This window comes from Oryzias melastigma, linkage group LG3 (assembly GCF_002922805.2).
Source record: "Oryzias melastigma strain HK-1 linkage group LG3, ASM292280v2, whole genome shotgun sequence".
Lineage (NCBI taxonomy): Eukaryota > Metazoa > Chordata > Actinopteri > Beloniformes > Adrianichthyidae > Oryzias > Oryzias melastigma.
In genome coordinates, this window is record NC_050514.1 from 8,444,004 (window position 1) to 8,461,905 (window position 17,902).

The 17,902-nt window shown below is 42.8% G+C and overlaps 1 protein-coding gene across 4 annotated transcripts in view; it reads left to right on the forward strand.

The window, feature by feature from the left end:
• Positions 1 to 17,902, forward strand: part of LOC112160825 (golgin subfamily B member 1) — a 71,458-nt gene that overhangs the window by 2,235 nt on the left and 51,321 nt on the right. For all 4 annotated transcript variants that reach the window (XM_036217228.1, XM_024295649.2, XM_036217232.1 and 1 more), the window contains exons 3-6: positions 274 to 389; positions 4,967 to 5,084; positions 5,174 to 5,265; positions 5,358 to 5,508. In XM_036217228.1, the coding sequence (XP_036073121.1) occupies positions 274 to 389; positions 4,967 to 5,084; positions 5,174 to 5,265; positions 5,358 to 5,508 (477 nt within the window). The remainder of the gene's footprint in view (positions 1 to 273; positions 390 to 4,966; positions 5,085 to 5,173; positions 5,266 to 5,357; positions 5,509 to 17,902) is intronic.

The following is a 17,902-nucleotide window of genomic DNA, read 5'->3' on the forward strand; positions in this document are numbered from 1 at the left end:
GTATGATCATGGTTATTCTTTTATTTATTTATTAATGTTTGATCTTTTTAAACATTCATTTTGAAAATGTATTTATTTAATTCATTATTTTGTATTAGAAATAAAGATATTTGAGAACATTGGAATGTTTTTTCAGCGCTTTCTTGTGAAGATCCTGATGCGGCCCAGACTCACCCAGACTCGGCCTCCAACGGCCCCCGGCTGAAACGAGTTTGAGACCCCTGATTTAAAGTCTCCTCTTTAGAAAACTCTTCTTCTTTTAATATATTTCAGCTCAAGCCAAGCAGAAAACGGAAGAAGCCAGCAAATCTGAGGCCAAGTTCCTAAAAATCAAAGCTTGGTCTAAATCTAGGATTCGACAGCTGGAGGAGGAGTTGAAAAAGAGTCAGGTGAGATGTTCAAAATGTCAGAATGCTGTCAGAAATGTGAGTGATAATGCCCTTTGAGGTGTCCATATCAGAAATGAATGGACGACGCAGAACCACGTCATTTGGATGCAAATATTTTATACAAACGTCTTGAGTTAGAAGTTTTTTCCTAAAAGATGCGGAGAGGCTTGCTAAGTGGATCAGCATCATTAAAAGAGCCTGTCACAAATGTTTGGCTCCGCCCCCGTCGCAAATCGTTTGCTCTGCCCCCGTCACAGAGTCTTGGCTTCGCCCCCGTCACAGAGTCTTGACTCCGCCCCAGTCACAGAGTCCTGGCTCCTCTCCCGTCACAGAGTCCAGGCTCCTCTCCCGTCACAAATCTTTGGCTCCGCCCCGTCACAAAGTCCAGGCTCCTCTCCCGTCACAAATCTTTGGCTCCGCCCCCGTCAAGGAGTCTTGGCTCTGCCCCGTCACAAATCCTTGGCTCCGCCCCGTCACAAATCTTTGGCTCCACCCCAGTTCCAAATCTTTGGCTTCGCCCCCTCCAGGGAGTCTTGGCTCTGACCATAGACTGTATAAGAATAACTGGACAAAGCAAGCCCCCCTACTTCCGTGTTCCATAGAGGAAGTACCACTGGGTTGCAAAAAGGCCAAAGTCCCATTGACTTACATTGAGAAACAGACAGTTATTTCTCAGTCATTTAATATCTCAGAATAATCATTCTTCCTCTGCTGCTTTCTGCTTAACTTCTTTTTTCTAATCCTAAATTTTTTTAAAGATTTTTTTCCATTATCACAAGTTATTAGAGTTATAAATTGACCAATCAGATGGCTCAATAAGCGTTTGTGGGTCTGACGTCGAACGTCTGGGGGGTTTGATTGACAGATGACGGGTAGCCAATGGGAGCAGACTTCATCAATGGGTCCGTGAAGACCTTTTAACACCTACTTTACAATTCAACAATGTACCAATCATTGTCCTACTGTTGTTTTCCTCAATGGAATGTACCGATGCAGCAGTTTAAAACAACAAGAGAAGCATGCTGTCGGCTTTTTTAGATGAGGATTTACTCTGTAGAAATAGATTTCACTCTGAGGTTATGTGCTTTGGACTTATTTGTTTGTTTAACGTTCATTTTTCTTTATTTCACTGTTTTGATTGTAGCTTATAAATTATAAGTTGCATATATGCGCATAAAATCACCAACCAAAGTTTCATCTTCGCCGCAATTTTCCAGCTTCAGCCTGAATTAGACGCAGCCGTCTGAGGAGCGCGAGACAAACTTGAAAGGACCTGGTCGTATCTTCAAACAGAATAAAGATCCAGCTGTTCACTTGTTAGGGTGGTTATTTATTTTAAATACAGCTGAACGCGCTTCTCACGTGCATCTGTTCAGACTATAACCTGGCCGCGAATGACAACGGAAAAGCTGCGGCGCGCGCGAGAGGGACACGCGCATTTCTCCAGCAGCGTCACCCAAATGCTCCTTTTATCTCGACAAAAAGGAATAAATGTAAGTAAATCCAAAAGGACCGCTGACAGAATCAAATGTTGGAATGGTTCTCCCTCAAAGGCTTCAACAATGACTTGTACGATTCTCCCGAGCCGCCGTGATTAAAGTAGAAGCTGTTTACATCCCGCGGTCTCGTGGTAGAGGCGTGGAAAGCGGCAGACGGTTGCAAAAAACTCACTCCTGATTGGCGACAGTACTTCCTGTAGATTCGATGACTCAGCTATGACTCAGACCAATCGCTGAAGATCGTTTGCAAATGGCGGTATCCTTTTCAGGAATTGACGGTTAAAGCGGTGGCCTACTTTCGCGAGGAGAGGAAGTAATGCATTTCCAATGGGGGACCTCATTGCTCGCTCTGTCCATTATTTTTTACAGTCTATGGCTCTGACCCTCGGTACAAATCTTTGACTCCGCCCCCATCACAGAGGGTTGGCTCCACCCCTATGACTAATCTTTGGCTCCGCCCCTTCACAAATTCCTTGCTCGACCCTAGGCATACATCTTTGGCTCTGCCCCTGTCACAAATATCCGTCTCCGCCCCTGTCACAATTCTTTGGCTCCATCCTCGGCACTCATCTTTGGCTCCGCTCCGTCACAAATCTTTGGCTCCTACTTTTGGAAAATACAGACACAGATTGGACCATTTTGCTCTGCCATCCACATGTGTTTTCATCTGCCAGCGGAGCAGGTGGTGGGAGCACTGAGGAGCTCCCCCCTCCCCACTGCATGCGAAAAACAACAAAATGCACCCCAGTTTTGCGGCATTTGGGTTAAAAACGTACCTATACCATACCTATATCTTGTTCCACCTCCAGTCTTAATGCATCAAAAAATATATATATTTAAAGTTCAGGACAAGGATCAACAAACATGCGCTGTGTCTGAAATCCATTCTTAATCTCTAAATACTAAAATTAACTATATGGTGTGGGACTCTCTAATGCCCTGGATTTTAAAAGCAAACATGATTACTACTTTTTCTTCTTTAAACAGCAAATAGGATGTTACCAATTTCCCAAAGCAAAAACCTAATAAATATGAACATTTTACAGTATTTATGAATCTACTTAAACTTCTACTTATCTCCTCTTCTTTCTCTACTCATTCTCTGTTATGTCCCCAATGGGCAAACTGGCCCGAAGTCAAGGGGAGGACCATCAGTGGGGACAATAACATTAAACAGGACAACAAAAAAGTGTAAACAGAACACAGTTTATTTAAAATAAATGGAAACTTGTGTCCTGAAATAAAGCAAGAAATAATTAGTGGTTTGGTTAAAAGAAGGCAAACCAAAAACGGAGTTGGAACCTTGGCCAAAAGAAAAAGAAATCGGGGAGACTGCTGACCCAGCCATGACGACCGTCAGAGTCAGCAGCTCCCTGCTAACGGCTGCCTAACAAAACTACCTAGTCAAAATAAATTAAACAAAGCCCGCAGATCAGAACTACCAAGGTCCAACTCCAAACTAACACAATAAAACCAAGCAATCTAAGATTGCTGAGGACAAAAGGTAACAAAGGTCAAAAACCAACACCACACAAACTAAACCCAGCCTGCTGCTCTGCTCCCTGCCTGGCTTGGTGTGGCCGCTCTGACTTAAATAGACACCAGCTGCCAATCAAGGCACATTGGCCACACCTGCCAGGTGAGCCAAAGGGAACTGGATGGGAAAGGAGGCCAGACAGCAGCAGCAGGACGTAACATTCTCCTTACATTTTACATGAAAAATCCTGCAAATATTGTGGTCTATTTTCACTAGTCAGTATCAAATTACACTGCTTTTTTTTTTTTTAACAGAGAATTCTGGAAAATTTTGAGGGCACTCAATTTTGAAATTGTAGATTTGTACAGCTCTAGAAAATGGCAAGCGGACTACATAGTGCACCAAGTGGTGCATACTGAAGAAATTTGGACACAAACATGGAGTTTTTGCTCCATGTTTAATGGTTGTTGGTGGGAAACAACTCCTAAAGGGCAAGCTCTTGTCAGTGGAAAAATTAATGACTATATGACTCAATATTTATTTTTTAAAAATCATATACAATTCATTCCTGAGTGTAAGTCTCACCTCTGGCCAACTTGTATAAAAACCTGCGACTTATACTCCAAAAAGTGCGGTATGTTTAAAGTTTCTGTTGTTCTGGTTGCCAGCACAATAATGTAGAATATTCAGGTTATGTGACTTTTTTTAGGTTTCCATTCTCACCTTTTCACGAAGCCATGGTATAAATCAAATCAAACTTTATTTATAAAAGCACCTTTCATACTCAAGAGTAACCCAAAGCGCTTCACATTTAAAAACAAAACATACACAGTAAAAGCCCAACCCACACTTCACACACACACACACACACACCCTCCCCATAATACATACACCCATGACCCCACACACAATGAATACTTAAAAAAATAAAATAAAAATAAAAAACTTGTAAAATAAACTTAAGGCTTGGCTCTGCTATGAGGAAACAGTATTGAGGATTCTATCATACCAGGAGCCAGCTTGGCCAAAGGAACATCTCCATGGCGCCCACCCTGACCGGGACAGCAACGGAGTCCACTCCACAGCTGTGAGGCTGCAGTGCAGGACTCCAGCCGCCCCCAGCAAGGGCGAGAACCACGGCAACGACCCCAGACCAAGCAGACAAGCCCTGATATGATAAAACCCACAGGAAACACTGGGGGTAAAATGACAGTAAGATAATAAAATTAAATACATAAAATGTATGTAAAATAAATAAATAACATTGAAATTGAGATTAAATACATAAAATATTAAATAAAATTCATAAAGAGGAAAGATAAATGAATAAATAAATAAAATAAATGAATAAAAACTAATTTAATAAATAAGCAGATAAGATCAACTATAAGCAGAATTAAAAAGGTGGGTCTTGAGCCTCTTCTTAAAAACCTCTACGGTCTCTGCTGCCCTGAGACTCTCCGGCAGACTGTTCCAGAGGCGAGGACCGTAATGATCAAACGAAGCCTCACCATGTGTTTTTGTTGTTTGTTGGCTCTTTTTAGTTTCCTTTGTGAGAGGAACTGCTGAGCTGGTGTTACATTCTCTCCCCCCTCGTTTAGGCTGGAGCTGCCCCACCTGACCTGATGTCCCTTCGAAGACGAATCACAGCACTTGAGGAGGAAAGGGAGGAGATGCAGTGGAAGGTGAAGCAGTATGAGGAACTAAAAGTGCAGAATGGTATGAAGAACAGAACGGGACATGGACCTGAAACATTGTTCCTCCTACCACAGCTTTGGCCAGACTCTGATGTGTTTGAATAATTTCAGGAATGCTTGAGGCCAAGTTGGTGTTGTACGAGGAGCAGCAGAGAACGCTGCAAGCAGAGCTGGAGCAGTTCACCAAGAGAACTGCGTCTCAGGTCAGCTGCAAACCCTTCATCTTCAGAGCGTCCAACCCTGTGTAGGTAAACAATGAAACATGCTCTTTCTGTCTGGCTGCTGCTGAACTCAGGCCAGTGAATCTGGCAGTGCTGACGACACCCAGAGCCAGGTGCTGGAGTGGCAGGAGATGGTGGCCGAGGCCATCAGTGCCAGGGACCGGGCCCGAGAGGAGAAGGCGGCCATGGCTCTCCGGATCAGCCACGTGGAGGATGAGAGAGAGGGTGAGGCTGGACGCTGACACGGAGGCCCTCACTGACCACAGAGTGACAGAGCCAAGATGGTTTAAGCTGGAAAAACGGGGAGGTCAACCCTGACGTTCATTTGAAGGCTTTAGGAGGGAAAATAGACTTACCCCGATTGTGTGGGCGTAGGCTTGGGCGATATTCAAATTTCAAAACCGTCAATGTTCCTCCACATTTTACCTCAGTAGACAGTATTACTGCACGGGGATGCGCAGTGGCGCAGTGGTTAGCGCTCTTGCCGCACAGCAAGAAGGCCCCGATTCAAATCCCAGCTGGGGGATCTTAAACATAACCACCGACTGTGGACCTCTCTGTGTGGAGTTTGCATGTTCTCCCCGTGCATGCGTGGGTTTTCACCGGGGACTCCGGCTTCCTCCCACCGTCCAAAAACATGCTTCATAGGTTAATCGGTGACTCTAAATTGTCCCTAGGTGTGAATGTGAGAGTGAATGTGTGTGATTGAGGCTCTGAGAAAGATTGACGACCTTTCCAGGGTAAACCCATCAGTAGCTGGGATAGGCTCCGGCACCCTCCAACCCCGAAAGAGAAAAAGCTTACAAGAAAATTCATTAATTACCTTGACTAATTAAGAACTTTGTAAACATCACTTCAGTGGCATTACCAAACTGCTGGGTTTCCTCCACCTCAGGAAGCAGAATTCCACTCATAATTATTAAAGCAATAACATTTTTTTTAATGATTGTCTTGACGATAATAAGAAAAACATCAAAGTTCGGGACACCGCTCCCCGCACCAGCAGTCTGTCTGCCGGCGTATTGAACGAGCGAGCTCCACTGAAATCCAGGGGGCTGGTTGTAGCCAGAGAACCGCCACGGTGCAACAGTACAAAACGCTTGTATTGCTGGGTTTCTGATTTGCTGATGTGATGCAGCGACCTGTCAAACTTCTATGATCTGCTGTGAAATGCAGCCAGACATTTGAGCGCTGCGCAGCGCACGCCCTTGTGCTCACCGGTCTGCAGGAAAGGCAGAAGGACTGGCTAGAACTTCAACGTACTGAATAGAGTATAAATGATTGACATCTACAAAGACGAATAGACCTTCAATGAAACTAAGCACTGAAATGCGAAACCGTTTGCAGCAGCTTCTTTGGGTTTCGGTAGAACCGCGTAAATCTTAAAGGCCTCGTGCGGTCAAAATTGGGATTTTTCTTAAACTGCAATAAAACATTAGTATTTATGTCACAAATGAACCCCCGTATAATTATTTTGTCACCCGCGGCCCCGTGCACTCTCTTCAAACGTTCAAAGATAGCGCGGTCGCTCAGATTTTCTGCAGCCATCGATAAGTAGGTCATAGGTCGTGTGACGTCAGTACAGGAACATCCAGCTAGATCCGCTAGTGTTGTGATGACTTTCTGGGCATGGAATTACTTAACATAATAGAATTTGGACTGCCGTGGATTTGGGGATTCCAACGGGATAATGGTGAATAGGAGTGTGGTATTTGGGTGCAGTAATGTGCCGAAGAAGGGGGTCTCCCTTCATGAATTTCCCGTTTCAATAAAGGAGAGGGACGCTCCCCGGTCAGGGAGAGGCTTTGAGCCTTCCCCGGCCCTCCGGAGGAGGAACGCGGGGGGTGTACGGGCACCTGGCGGGCGCGCGCCGGATGGCCAGGGTGAGGCCACCGTGCAGCGCTGAGGGGGGTTTGCGGTTCCGATGCCCCAGGCCGGACATGGGGGGCGCCATGGGTTCGCCAGACAGTCATCCGGCGCCGGCAGCCGAGCCCGCACGAAAGGGTTTTTACTCCCTCCTGTGGCCGTGAGGCCGGCGGGGTGGCCTCCGCGCAGGGCGCAGTAGGACCCCGCCGGCCGTCTGCAAAGAGGACCCGCGCGGGGGTTGGTTGCGCGCGGGCGAGGGATGCCGAGAGGGCGGCGGGGGAGCGAGCCCACCCGTCGCGCAGCAGCAGACCCGGGTGGGGGGGCTCCGTCCGCCTCGGCCCTGGAGGAGGACGACAAAGGACGCTCCGCAGCAGCGGCGGCGCCTTTCCTTTTCCAGTAATGATCCTTCCGCAGGTTCACCTACGGAAACCTTGTTACGACTTTTACTTCCTCTAGGTAGTCAAGTTTGATCGTCTTCTCGGCGCTCCGCCAGGCCCGTGGCCGACCCCGGCAGGGCCGATCCGAGGACCTCACTAAACCATCCAATCGGTAGTAGCGACGGGCGGTGTGTAAAATACAAACCATGACAAATCCTGCAGCCTCCTTTCGCCTTCCGTTTGCTCCCCGCCATTGCTGTATGAGCTTTCACCATCGTCATCCGAAGCCCCTGTATCCTCAGATGAGGAAACCTCCGGTTCAAACTGGTAGGGCTGTACACCCTCCAAACCCTGTGTCGTTAAAATTCCCGTGTTTGATGAAGGCTCATCACCTTCATCCAAAGAAATATCCACTAAATCGTGGTCTACGTCGCCTCTCAAACCGTCCACCATTGCTGTTTACACTCTGGGATCCCCGAAGTGACGTCACGCACAGCCCCCGCCCATCACCACCTAACGCCCAAATTTGAAGCTGTGCAAGACCATAAAATGATCAATAAAATCGCGCTGGATCATTTCAAGTGAATATTTTTATCGGATTAGTTTTCCAAGTTCCATTAACTTTCTAAATTAAAAATTTTTTATAGCCACTGCACGAGGCATTTAACGTTTCCTACTTGGAACCAAATTTTGGTGCCCAACCCCATCTGCAGTAAAGAAAAGTTTGACCAAGATGCAAATAAATGAGAAATTGGAACCATTTTGATCTGAATTCAGCCAACAGACATGGAAGCTGATTTCTTTTCCTGAGTTCCATCATTCAGTCTTGGCTCTGAGCGGTGATCCTCCAGTCCATGTTCATGCTCTGATCCACTAACACACACAAGCTTTATCACCTGCAGAGGAGCAGTGAAGTCGTCCTTTTTCCCTTGTTTTGGTCTGTAATGACTCGTCTTCAAACTGGTGCTTTAACCCGTAACCCAGAGCCTCTCCCTATTATTGATGTCCTAACACCTCTAAAAATCAGCTTCATTCATCTCTTAGGAGTTCCGTCAAAAGTGTTCTGCCTTTTCTTTTCATCACTTGAATGTTTAGCAGCAGAGGAAGCTGTAACAGCAGGATCATTTCACTTCTTTGACATCAATGAGAGAAACTTTCTGAACCACAAACTGCTGTGAATGCAGCAACGCTGTTTTCTTCAGAGCCAGAGAACAGAGCCCCACAGACCTGATGGAGCCTTTAAGAACTACAGCTTATAACATGGTTTCATTAAGATTGTTTAAATAAGTTACATTCTATTTGATTACCAATTTGTAGACATAAAAGATTTAAAGATCTACACCGATAAAACCTGTGCTTTTGGCGTTTTTAACATGTTCCTGGCATTTTCTGATGAATGCTCTTGCCTCACAGCAAGAAGGCCCCGGTTCGAATCCCGGCTGGGGGATTTGGGACCTTTCTGTGTGGAGTTTGCATGTTCTCCCCGTGCATGCGTGGGTTTTCACCGGGGACTCCGGCTTCCTCCCACCGTCCAAAAACATGCCTCATAGGTTAATTGATGACTCTAAATTGTCCCTAGGTGTGAATGTGAGAGTGTATGTGTGAGTGATTGAGGCCCTGTGACAGACTGGTGACCTGTCCAGGGTGAACCCCGCCTTTGCCCGTCAGTAGCCGGGTTAGGCTCCGGCACCCCGCGACCCCGAATGGGAAGAAGCAGCCAAGAAGATGAATGAATGAATGAATGAGGACGTGTTAAAAAAATAAGATCAAAATTGTATTTCTGAGCAGTTCTTTATTTATATAGTGGAGAATCAGGAGCAGATGAAAGCTGTTTGAAAAAGATCGTCTTTGTGTCATAGAAAATACTTTGGGCAGGTCTTAATCTCTGCTCCACTCTATTCTGATGCAGACAAATGGATCCATGAACATCTTTGTTTTCCTCGTCTGATCTGGAATCTGGATCAGAACTGTACAGCTGGATAGCTACAATATTGTTCATCATTTTTGTTGCACTGCTAACATTAGCTTGGGGGTGTGAGGAGGTCTAAGCTAGAGTAGAGAGTGAACAAAAGGTTGATGAGCAGATGAAAGCAGGACAACTGTAGATTTTCTAATGAACTCCTGCTGCTCTGCAGAAACTATATTCTAGAAAACAACAGTGTTTCGAGTTTGAATCATAATAATTAAAATACCTCTGGGAACACTTTGAATCTAGATCAAAAGATAATCAGAGTGGGACTTTAAGTCATATTATTACAGAAGTGTTATTAATTACCAGTTTTATCATTTAACATGTTTATGACTGTTTGTTTTTTGATATTGATACAGTTGTGCTCATAGATTTACATGCCCTAAAAGAAATTCAGATTTCTTGGCTATTTTTAAAAGAAAATGGAAAAAAACAAAAACTTTTTTCAACTTATAGTTAGAGGTTGGGTGAAATCATGAATCGACAAAAAATCTGTTTATCCTTTTAAATTCATAATGACAACAGAAACTTCACAAATGAGTTGAGTTTCCGAACTCCCACCAGACCCTTCATCCAGTGCTGCACTGATATTATTGGATCCTGAGTCATGAGGAACATTAAATCGCTGTCAAAAGATCTACGGGAAAAGGTAACTGAACTGTAGATATCCAAGGCACTGAGAATGCCAGTCTGCAGGGTTCATACTTTGATCAAGAATTGAAAAGTGAGGAGTTCTGTTGAAACCAAACCACAGTCACCAAAATTTCTGCCACACCAGCCAGAAAAATTGTCAGAGATTCAAAGAAAAACCCGCAAATAGCTTCACCCGTGTCCAGGAAAAACTTTGGTGTGGATGTTTTAAGATGAATAATTAAAAAGAAAAATGTTTTGCATGGTCGAAGGGCCAGAAGACAAAGCCTTTTTTACATAAATATCAATAAATACTAGGGCTGTGGATCATTGCTAAGGTGGCAATTCGATTCACGAATCAAGCTCAGCGATTCAAGAATTGAACCACGATTCTTACTTTTTAATATGTTTATTGCTATGTTTATGTCTATTAGGATGGATGACATTATTTGTATTAAATCACCATCATTTATACCTTTATTTAGAGATGTTTGTCATTTTAACCTTTTTTTTGACAACCTTCTGGTTAAGTTCAGCAGTACATAAAAACATAAAAAAAAAATAATAATTTCTGTTTTGGATAATTTAACATAAAAACCTGAAAATTCTCTCCACATTTTTCTATCCTCAAAGTTCTTAAACATTTTATGTTCCAAGCATCACATATTGATGCAGAGCCTGCATGAAAAAATTCTTCTTTTTCTGCGACAGAATCAGCTGATTCACGTTTATTACATCCACCCTTAGCAGCATGAGGCTGCGTTTCTTCAGAATAAGCTGAAGTTTCGTTAATTGCGTCAAATGTTGTAGAGTTTCCATAACCAAAAGCATGTAAACACTGAAGCTAAAGCTCCGGTGTTAAAGTTAATTCATTTTTTCCAGAAGTTATGTCTGTGAGCGGAACTTCAGTCTCAGTTTTTGAATGGAAAAAAACCCCTCACTGGTCTTATTTTGAAAACCGGAAGGTTCACCTACACGAAGATGTGTTTACTTCCGGTGGCAGTACCGCGGCTCTTTCGGCTTTGTTTTAGTTCCTAAACTTAAAATCCTACATTAATCTGCATTTCAGAGCAAAAACACATCCTCCTCAGGTAATATTTTGATCATATTTTCCTACACTGTATTATATTTATGAAGTTCGTGAATCAGCGATCTTGGACGTTGCGAATGTTCTTACTCAAATTTTCGGGAGCAGATCGCGAGTATTTGAGCACCCGGATACTCGTTACAGTCCTACTAAATAGCTTGATTACTAAACGTCATGCAGTACAGTAGGGCTGGGCGATATGGCAAAAAAATAAAATCACGATTTTTTAATTTTATTTCACGATTTCGATTTTATCACAATTTTTTAAAAATAAATTCAAATTGACAAAAATTTTATTATAATGATTTTAATTGAAAGAAGTAAACACATTTTTTAACAAATATTTATATTTATTCGAAGTAAATAGTTATTATCTATTAAGATTAATCTGTAAATATTGCAAGAATTGCGCCTTCTACTGCTACAGGTAATGCATTGCCGTCAAATGAACAGCTTCTAAATATCAGTGAGTTTTAATTTTACCTCTGTGCTAAAATCCATAAAACAGAGCTTGTAAATGATTGTCACCCAAGACCAGAAATGAGGGAGACTGATGAAGTTTATAGCATGAATGACTGATAAAGTTTAGTAAAGTCCTTTCCCTATTAACAACAGCTCAAAGTGCTAAATAATAATAATATTAATAAAAACACCCTTTACCACATTTTCAAATGAAACTGAAACTTGTATTATTTTTGGATTACATACATGGTAAATAAATCTCAATTGCTTCAGAATTCACCTTCAAATAGACGATTTCATTTTACTTTGAGAAAAAGGCTCCAGCTAGCATCTTTAACCATTTTAAAAAACATTTTTAAACTTTGATGATAACATCAAATACATCTGCCAAACTGTTAAGATTCAAAACACAGAGATAATAGCAGTAAATGTTGGGGCAGGTTAAAGTTTACATCCACAGCTCCTTCACTAACATCTGCTCTCTGCTGTGTTTATGTCACTGAGCAGAAAGCTAGCGTTAGCATTAGCACTGTTTATTCTAGCTGGGCTTTTATTCGGTCCGTACGACCAAGAAAGAAGCTCAACAGTGAAGGATTATGAAAATTATGTGCAAACTCACTTACACTTCTTGGGGGGGGGGGGACCGACGATAAGATTTAGGCTCTTACAGTAGCTAGCAAAAGCTATGCAAAGAGCTAGCAAAACAATGCAGCACCGTGCATCTTGACCGCACATTCTACGTGTTTCCTACATGAACTACCATCAGTTTTTGTGCAGGTTGAACGTAAATACGTGCAATTAACATCCACTATGTTTAAAAACACGAAACATTAATAAAAACACACATTAAAGAACCAAACTAGCATGTCTCTCATGAATTACTAGCACCCACTTTAGCACACTCTTCACAGTTCCCAGCCTGATTTCTCTCTATTAAAATGCGATTCCTGTCCTGTGATGATTCCTCTCCATCGGATTATTTTGTTGTCAAGGTTTTTGAAGTCGATTGCAAAACACTGCGTCTCCTTTTGTTACTTTTTCGGACCTCCGTCATTCATTACTCGAGAAGACTCGATCCAAAGTGACTCTGTCACGTCGTATGTGACGTGACTTCCAAACAAGAAAAACACACCGGGGAGGAGGAGGGGGCAGCAGCTCGGATTTAAAGTCACAGCTGTCAACAACCTTTTGCCTTCTCACTCTTGCAGCTTTTCGTAGAAGATCGCGATAAAACGATCTCTCAAAAATGACATATCGTCAGCTTTGGAGATCGTAAGATGGTTTTTTATCGTCATATCGCCCAGCCCTACAGTACAGAGACAAACCTTCAAATTTCTGGACCAAAGTCATTCGGAGGGATGAGACCAAGATTGAACTTTTTGGCCTCAAACATAAACACTACATTTGGAGAGGAGTCAACAAGGCCTATAATGAAAATAACACTATTCCTGCTGTGAAACATGGAGATTGATCGTTGATGGTATGGGATGTGTGAGCTACAAAGACAAGGGAAACTTGGTCAAAATGATGAATGCAGGATGTTATGAGAAGATACAGGAGGAAAACTGTCACTCTTCAGCTTTGAGGCACTTGGACATTCCATCAACAACAACAACTATTATTGAGTCTGCCTGAAGAGATTTGTAACGGGAAGTTCAAGCAAGGCAGCCCAAGAATTTAAAGGGGCCATAGCATAAAAAACAACTTTTTTATCTTTTAATTTTATTATACTGTTCAATCCTCATTATAAGGAACCCCAAAGCAGTATTTTGATCAATTCATGCATTTCTGAGTAATCCTCTAAAAACCTGCACTCTACAGCAGCCCCTTCCATACCCATATAAACAGGCGGGTCCTCACGTGCTGATGTCACAGAGTGAGACTGCCCCTTTCAGGAAGAGTCTGCTCTGCCTCCAGTCTAACACAAACACTTCCTGCGTGAAACTAGCTGCTTGAGCTAGCAGTGCTCAGCTAGCTTCGAGAGTACCCCCCACCCCTCGCCCCCTTGTGGCTCGTGCACAGCAGACCCCAGCTGTCTGTGTTGAGTTTGTGCAGATGACCAAGAAATGCTCATTCTTTAGCGTTCAAACTTCGTACGGTGGCATAGGAGCTTATGGGCTGGTGAGAATTCTGCATAACGTGCGAGATGGATCATAAACCTATCCGAGAATGATGCAAGCAGATGGGGTATACTGAGAAGACAACAGGACAAAGGGAGCGGACTATTTCCTGGTGGAAAAGCGAGCTATGAATTAGGAGAACTGGTTTAAAAATGGATTATTGAGCAACGGCAGAAAGGTAAATGGATCAAAGTGGAAGCAAAGAGGATTTTTGATACAGAGATTATATGTCATATCAATAAATTCTGAAATGTTCATCTGGTCTTGTCTGAATTGTCTGAATGTCATCTGGTCTCTTAGACTGAATTTCACCGCAAAAATGAACCCATTCGCCATAAGGGCTGTGGATCATCCCTTAGGTGGCGATTCGATTCACAAATCAAGAGCAACGATTCACGAGTTGAACCACGATTCTTACTTTTTATTATAATGTTTATTGCTATGTGTATGTCTATTTACTAGATGGATGAAATTGAAATTATTTGTATTTATCATCATTTATACCTTTATTTAGAACAGGTGATCAGAATCAACTAAACTGATTAAAAAAAACACAAAGATTCAGATAAAAATAATTTTTTTGTAGTTTTAAAGTTTTTCTTGTTTTTCAATCTTCAGGTTCAGCAGTAAAACAACATAAAAAGGATAAAAATCACTTTTGTTTTGGGTCATTTAACAACAAGACCTGAAAATGTTCTCCACAGTTTTTTTATCTTCAAAGTTCTTCAATATTTTACGTTCTAAGCATCACATATTGCTGCAGAGCTCCTATGAAAAGTTTTTTTTCGCAGCAGAATCAGCTGATTCAGGTTGATTACATCCACCTTTCAACAGCACGAGGCTGTTTCTTCAGCATAAGCTGGAGTTTCGTTAATTGTGTCAAATGTTGAAGAGTTATCATAGTCAACAGAATGTAAACACTGGCGCTAAAGCTCTGATGTTAAGCTAATTCATTTTTTCAGAAATCACGTCTGTGAGCGGAACTTCAGTCTCAGTTTATGAACAGAAAAAAGCTCTCGCTAATTTTACTCTGAAAACCGGAAGCTTCACCGTCACGAAGATGTGTTTACTTCCGGTGGAAGTACAACGGCTGTTTCGGACTTTTAGTTTGTAAACTTAAAATCTGATATTAATTCCTCATTTCAGAGAAAAAATACATCGTCCCCAGATGATATTTTGATCATATTTTGCTACAATTTACTAGATTTATAAAGATCGCGAATCAGCGATCTTGGACGTCGCGAATATCCGTACTCGAAATTTTGGGAGCAGAATACCCGAGCACCCGATTACTCGTTACAGCCCTATTAGCCATCACCATCCTGTCTGAGCCATTTTTGGGGGATAAACGCCCAAGCTGCACTGTATGTGGGCCTACATCAATATTTAAAAAAAAAATAAAAAAAATGTCCTAATTTTTTTTCGTGGGTGACACACTGGATCTAGGTGGAACCCTCAGGGAGCAAAAGGCGGAGCCTCAGAGATTGAGTCGTATAAAAATAATGAACAAAAATGACTCATGTTTAATAAATAATTTTCTTTTTAGTGTTCCAAAGGTAAAATATGATCATTTATATGGATATAGTTTACTCTGAAAGACTTAAGATAATCATGGTATCCAAGTACCTTTAAAGGAACTTTTGGATTTGTGCCAAGAAGTATGGGCTGCTTTACTGCTAGAAAGAATAAAGAACCTGATCCACAACAACCATAAGACACTTTAAGCTGTTATTGATGCAAAAAGAAGCAATGCAAGATATTTCACACCACTGGAAGATGTAAACTTTTTAACAGGTTTAAAAGTGTCTACACTGTCTTTAACAATAAATGACTTAAACCAACCACTGACCATGAGTGGAAAAAAAGTGTTTGTATTACCTTTAAAGGCCTCGTGCAGTGGCAATTTTTTTTTTTTTTAATTTAGAAAGTCAATGGAACTTGGAAAACAAATCTGATAAAAAAATATTCACTTGAAATGATCCAGCGCGATTTTATTGATCATTTTATGGTCGTGCACAGCTTCAAATTTGGGCGATAGGTGGTGATGGGCGGGGGCTGCGCGTGACGTCAATTCAGGGATCCCAGAGTGTAAACAACAATGGCGAACGGTTTGAGAAGCGACGTAGACCACGATTTAGCGGATATTTCTTTGGATGAAGGTGATGAGCCTTCATCAAACACGGGAATTTTAACGACACAGGGTTCGGAGGGTGTACAGCCCTTCCAGTTTGAACCGGAGGTTTCCTCATCTGAGGATACAGGGGCTTCGGATGACGATGGTGAAAGCTCATACAGCGATGACGGGGAGAAGACGATCAAACTTGACTATTTAGAGGAATTAAAAGTTGTAACAACCGCAAATCCCCCTCAGCGCGGCGCGGCGGCCTCACCCTGGCCGTCCGGCGCGTGCCCGCCAGGTGCCCGTACACCCCCCGCGTTCCTCCTCCGGAGGGCCGGGGAGGGCTCAAAGCCTCCCCCTGACCGGGAGCGCCCCTCTCCTTTATTGAAACGGGAAATTCATGAAGGGAGACCCCCTTCTTCGGCACATTACTGCACCCAAATACCACACTCCTATTCACCATTATCCCGTTGGAATCCCCAAATCCACGGCAGTCCAAATTCTATTATGTTAAGTAATTCCATGCCCAGAAAGTCATCACAACACTAGCGGATCTAGCTGGATGTTCCTGTACTGACGTCACACGACCTATGACCTACTTATCGGTGGCTGCCCAAAATCTGAGCGACCGCGCTATCTTTGAAAGCTTGAAGAGAGTGCACGGGGCCGCGGGTGACAAAATAATTATACGGGGGTTCATTTGTGACATAAATACTAATGTTTTATTGCAGTTTAAGAAAAATCCCGATTTTGACCGCACAGGGCCTTTAATATTCTCTGGAACAAATCAAGAATCCATAATTTCCTCCAGATTATGTGAATTTATGAGCACAACTTTATCATTTAATTCTCTGTTTAGTATCTTGGGCTATGAGACACTGATGGTTCCACTTTATTGTTCATGTCTGCGTACTGTGGAGTCTTTAGAAATTAATCCTGTTATTGTTTAGCTTTGAGGCAGATTTCCCATCATGCTCGGGTGTTGTTCAGAGTGTCGTTTGGGTACCACATCAAGCTTCAGTTTCACTTTGTTTTCTTGTGTCCCTGTGACTGAACATCTGTTTCTTTGTTTTTCCCTGTCCCGGCCGTTGTCCTGGGGAGAGTGGGTTACTCTTTGCTGGCTCCCATCTCGTTGACCTCGTCCTCCCCCTCCAGCCCCTGCTCCAGGGCTGGGAGCAGCCATACAGAACAGTTTCCCATCAGTTTTGTGCATGCAGGCTCCCCCAAACCTTAGGTGTCACTCCGGTTCACTGTCCTGCCTGCAGCTTCCTGACTCTTGGGGGTTAGCTGGGGGCAGGACAGTGGTAGGATGCACCTCAGAGCCTGTTCTTCCCTCCTTCCCTTCTCCTGTGTTATGATTTGACATTTCTTCCTCCTTTTCCCTTCCGCGATTGTTGCTTTGTTTCTCTGGTTTGGACTAGAAAGCCCTGCTACTGTCCCAACAGACTGTCTAATTTAAAGAAACTTCTGTTCCTCCTGGTTTGACAGGACTTGTACTAACTCAATGTAACAAAGACTAATGCAGGACATCTGTGTGACAGCCTCATAATCCTCATGCAATGATTTTTGTGAAACTATTTCTAATGGTGTATGGAAGGGTTTGATCTGTCTCAAATACTTTCAAGAATAGTTTCCCAATATCACTGTTGCTGTTATATTCCATGTAAAACAATCAGACGTGAAACCTCCTAATGATCCCAACCACCTTCAAAACCAGCTCTATTCTAATAATTTAGTATGTTTTTTTCCCCCAAGATACAAATTTAAATGTCAGCAAATGAACACTTTAGCTTTTGTCTTCAGCATCTGTTACCCCCTCCCTCTGACGTGTGCTCACCTGATGAAGGTGTTGAGGTTTGGTGTGTGGAGTAAGCGCAGCACAAAACAACAAACATCTGCAGTCAAAGCCAAGCGCCGGTGAGAGGACTGAAAGCTGAGGATTTGAAAAAAGAAATGGTCAATAATGTGAGACTTAACTAGCATTTTACC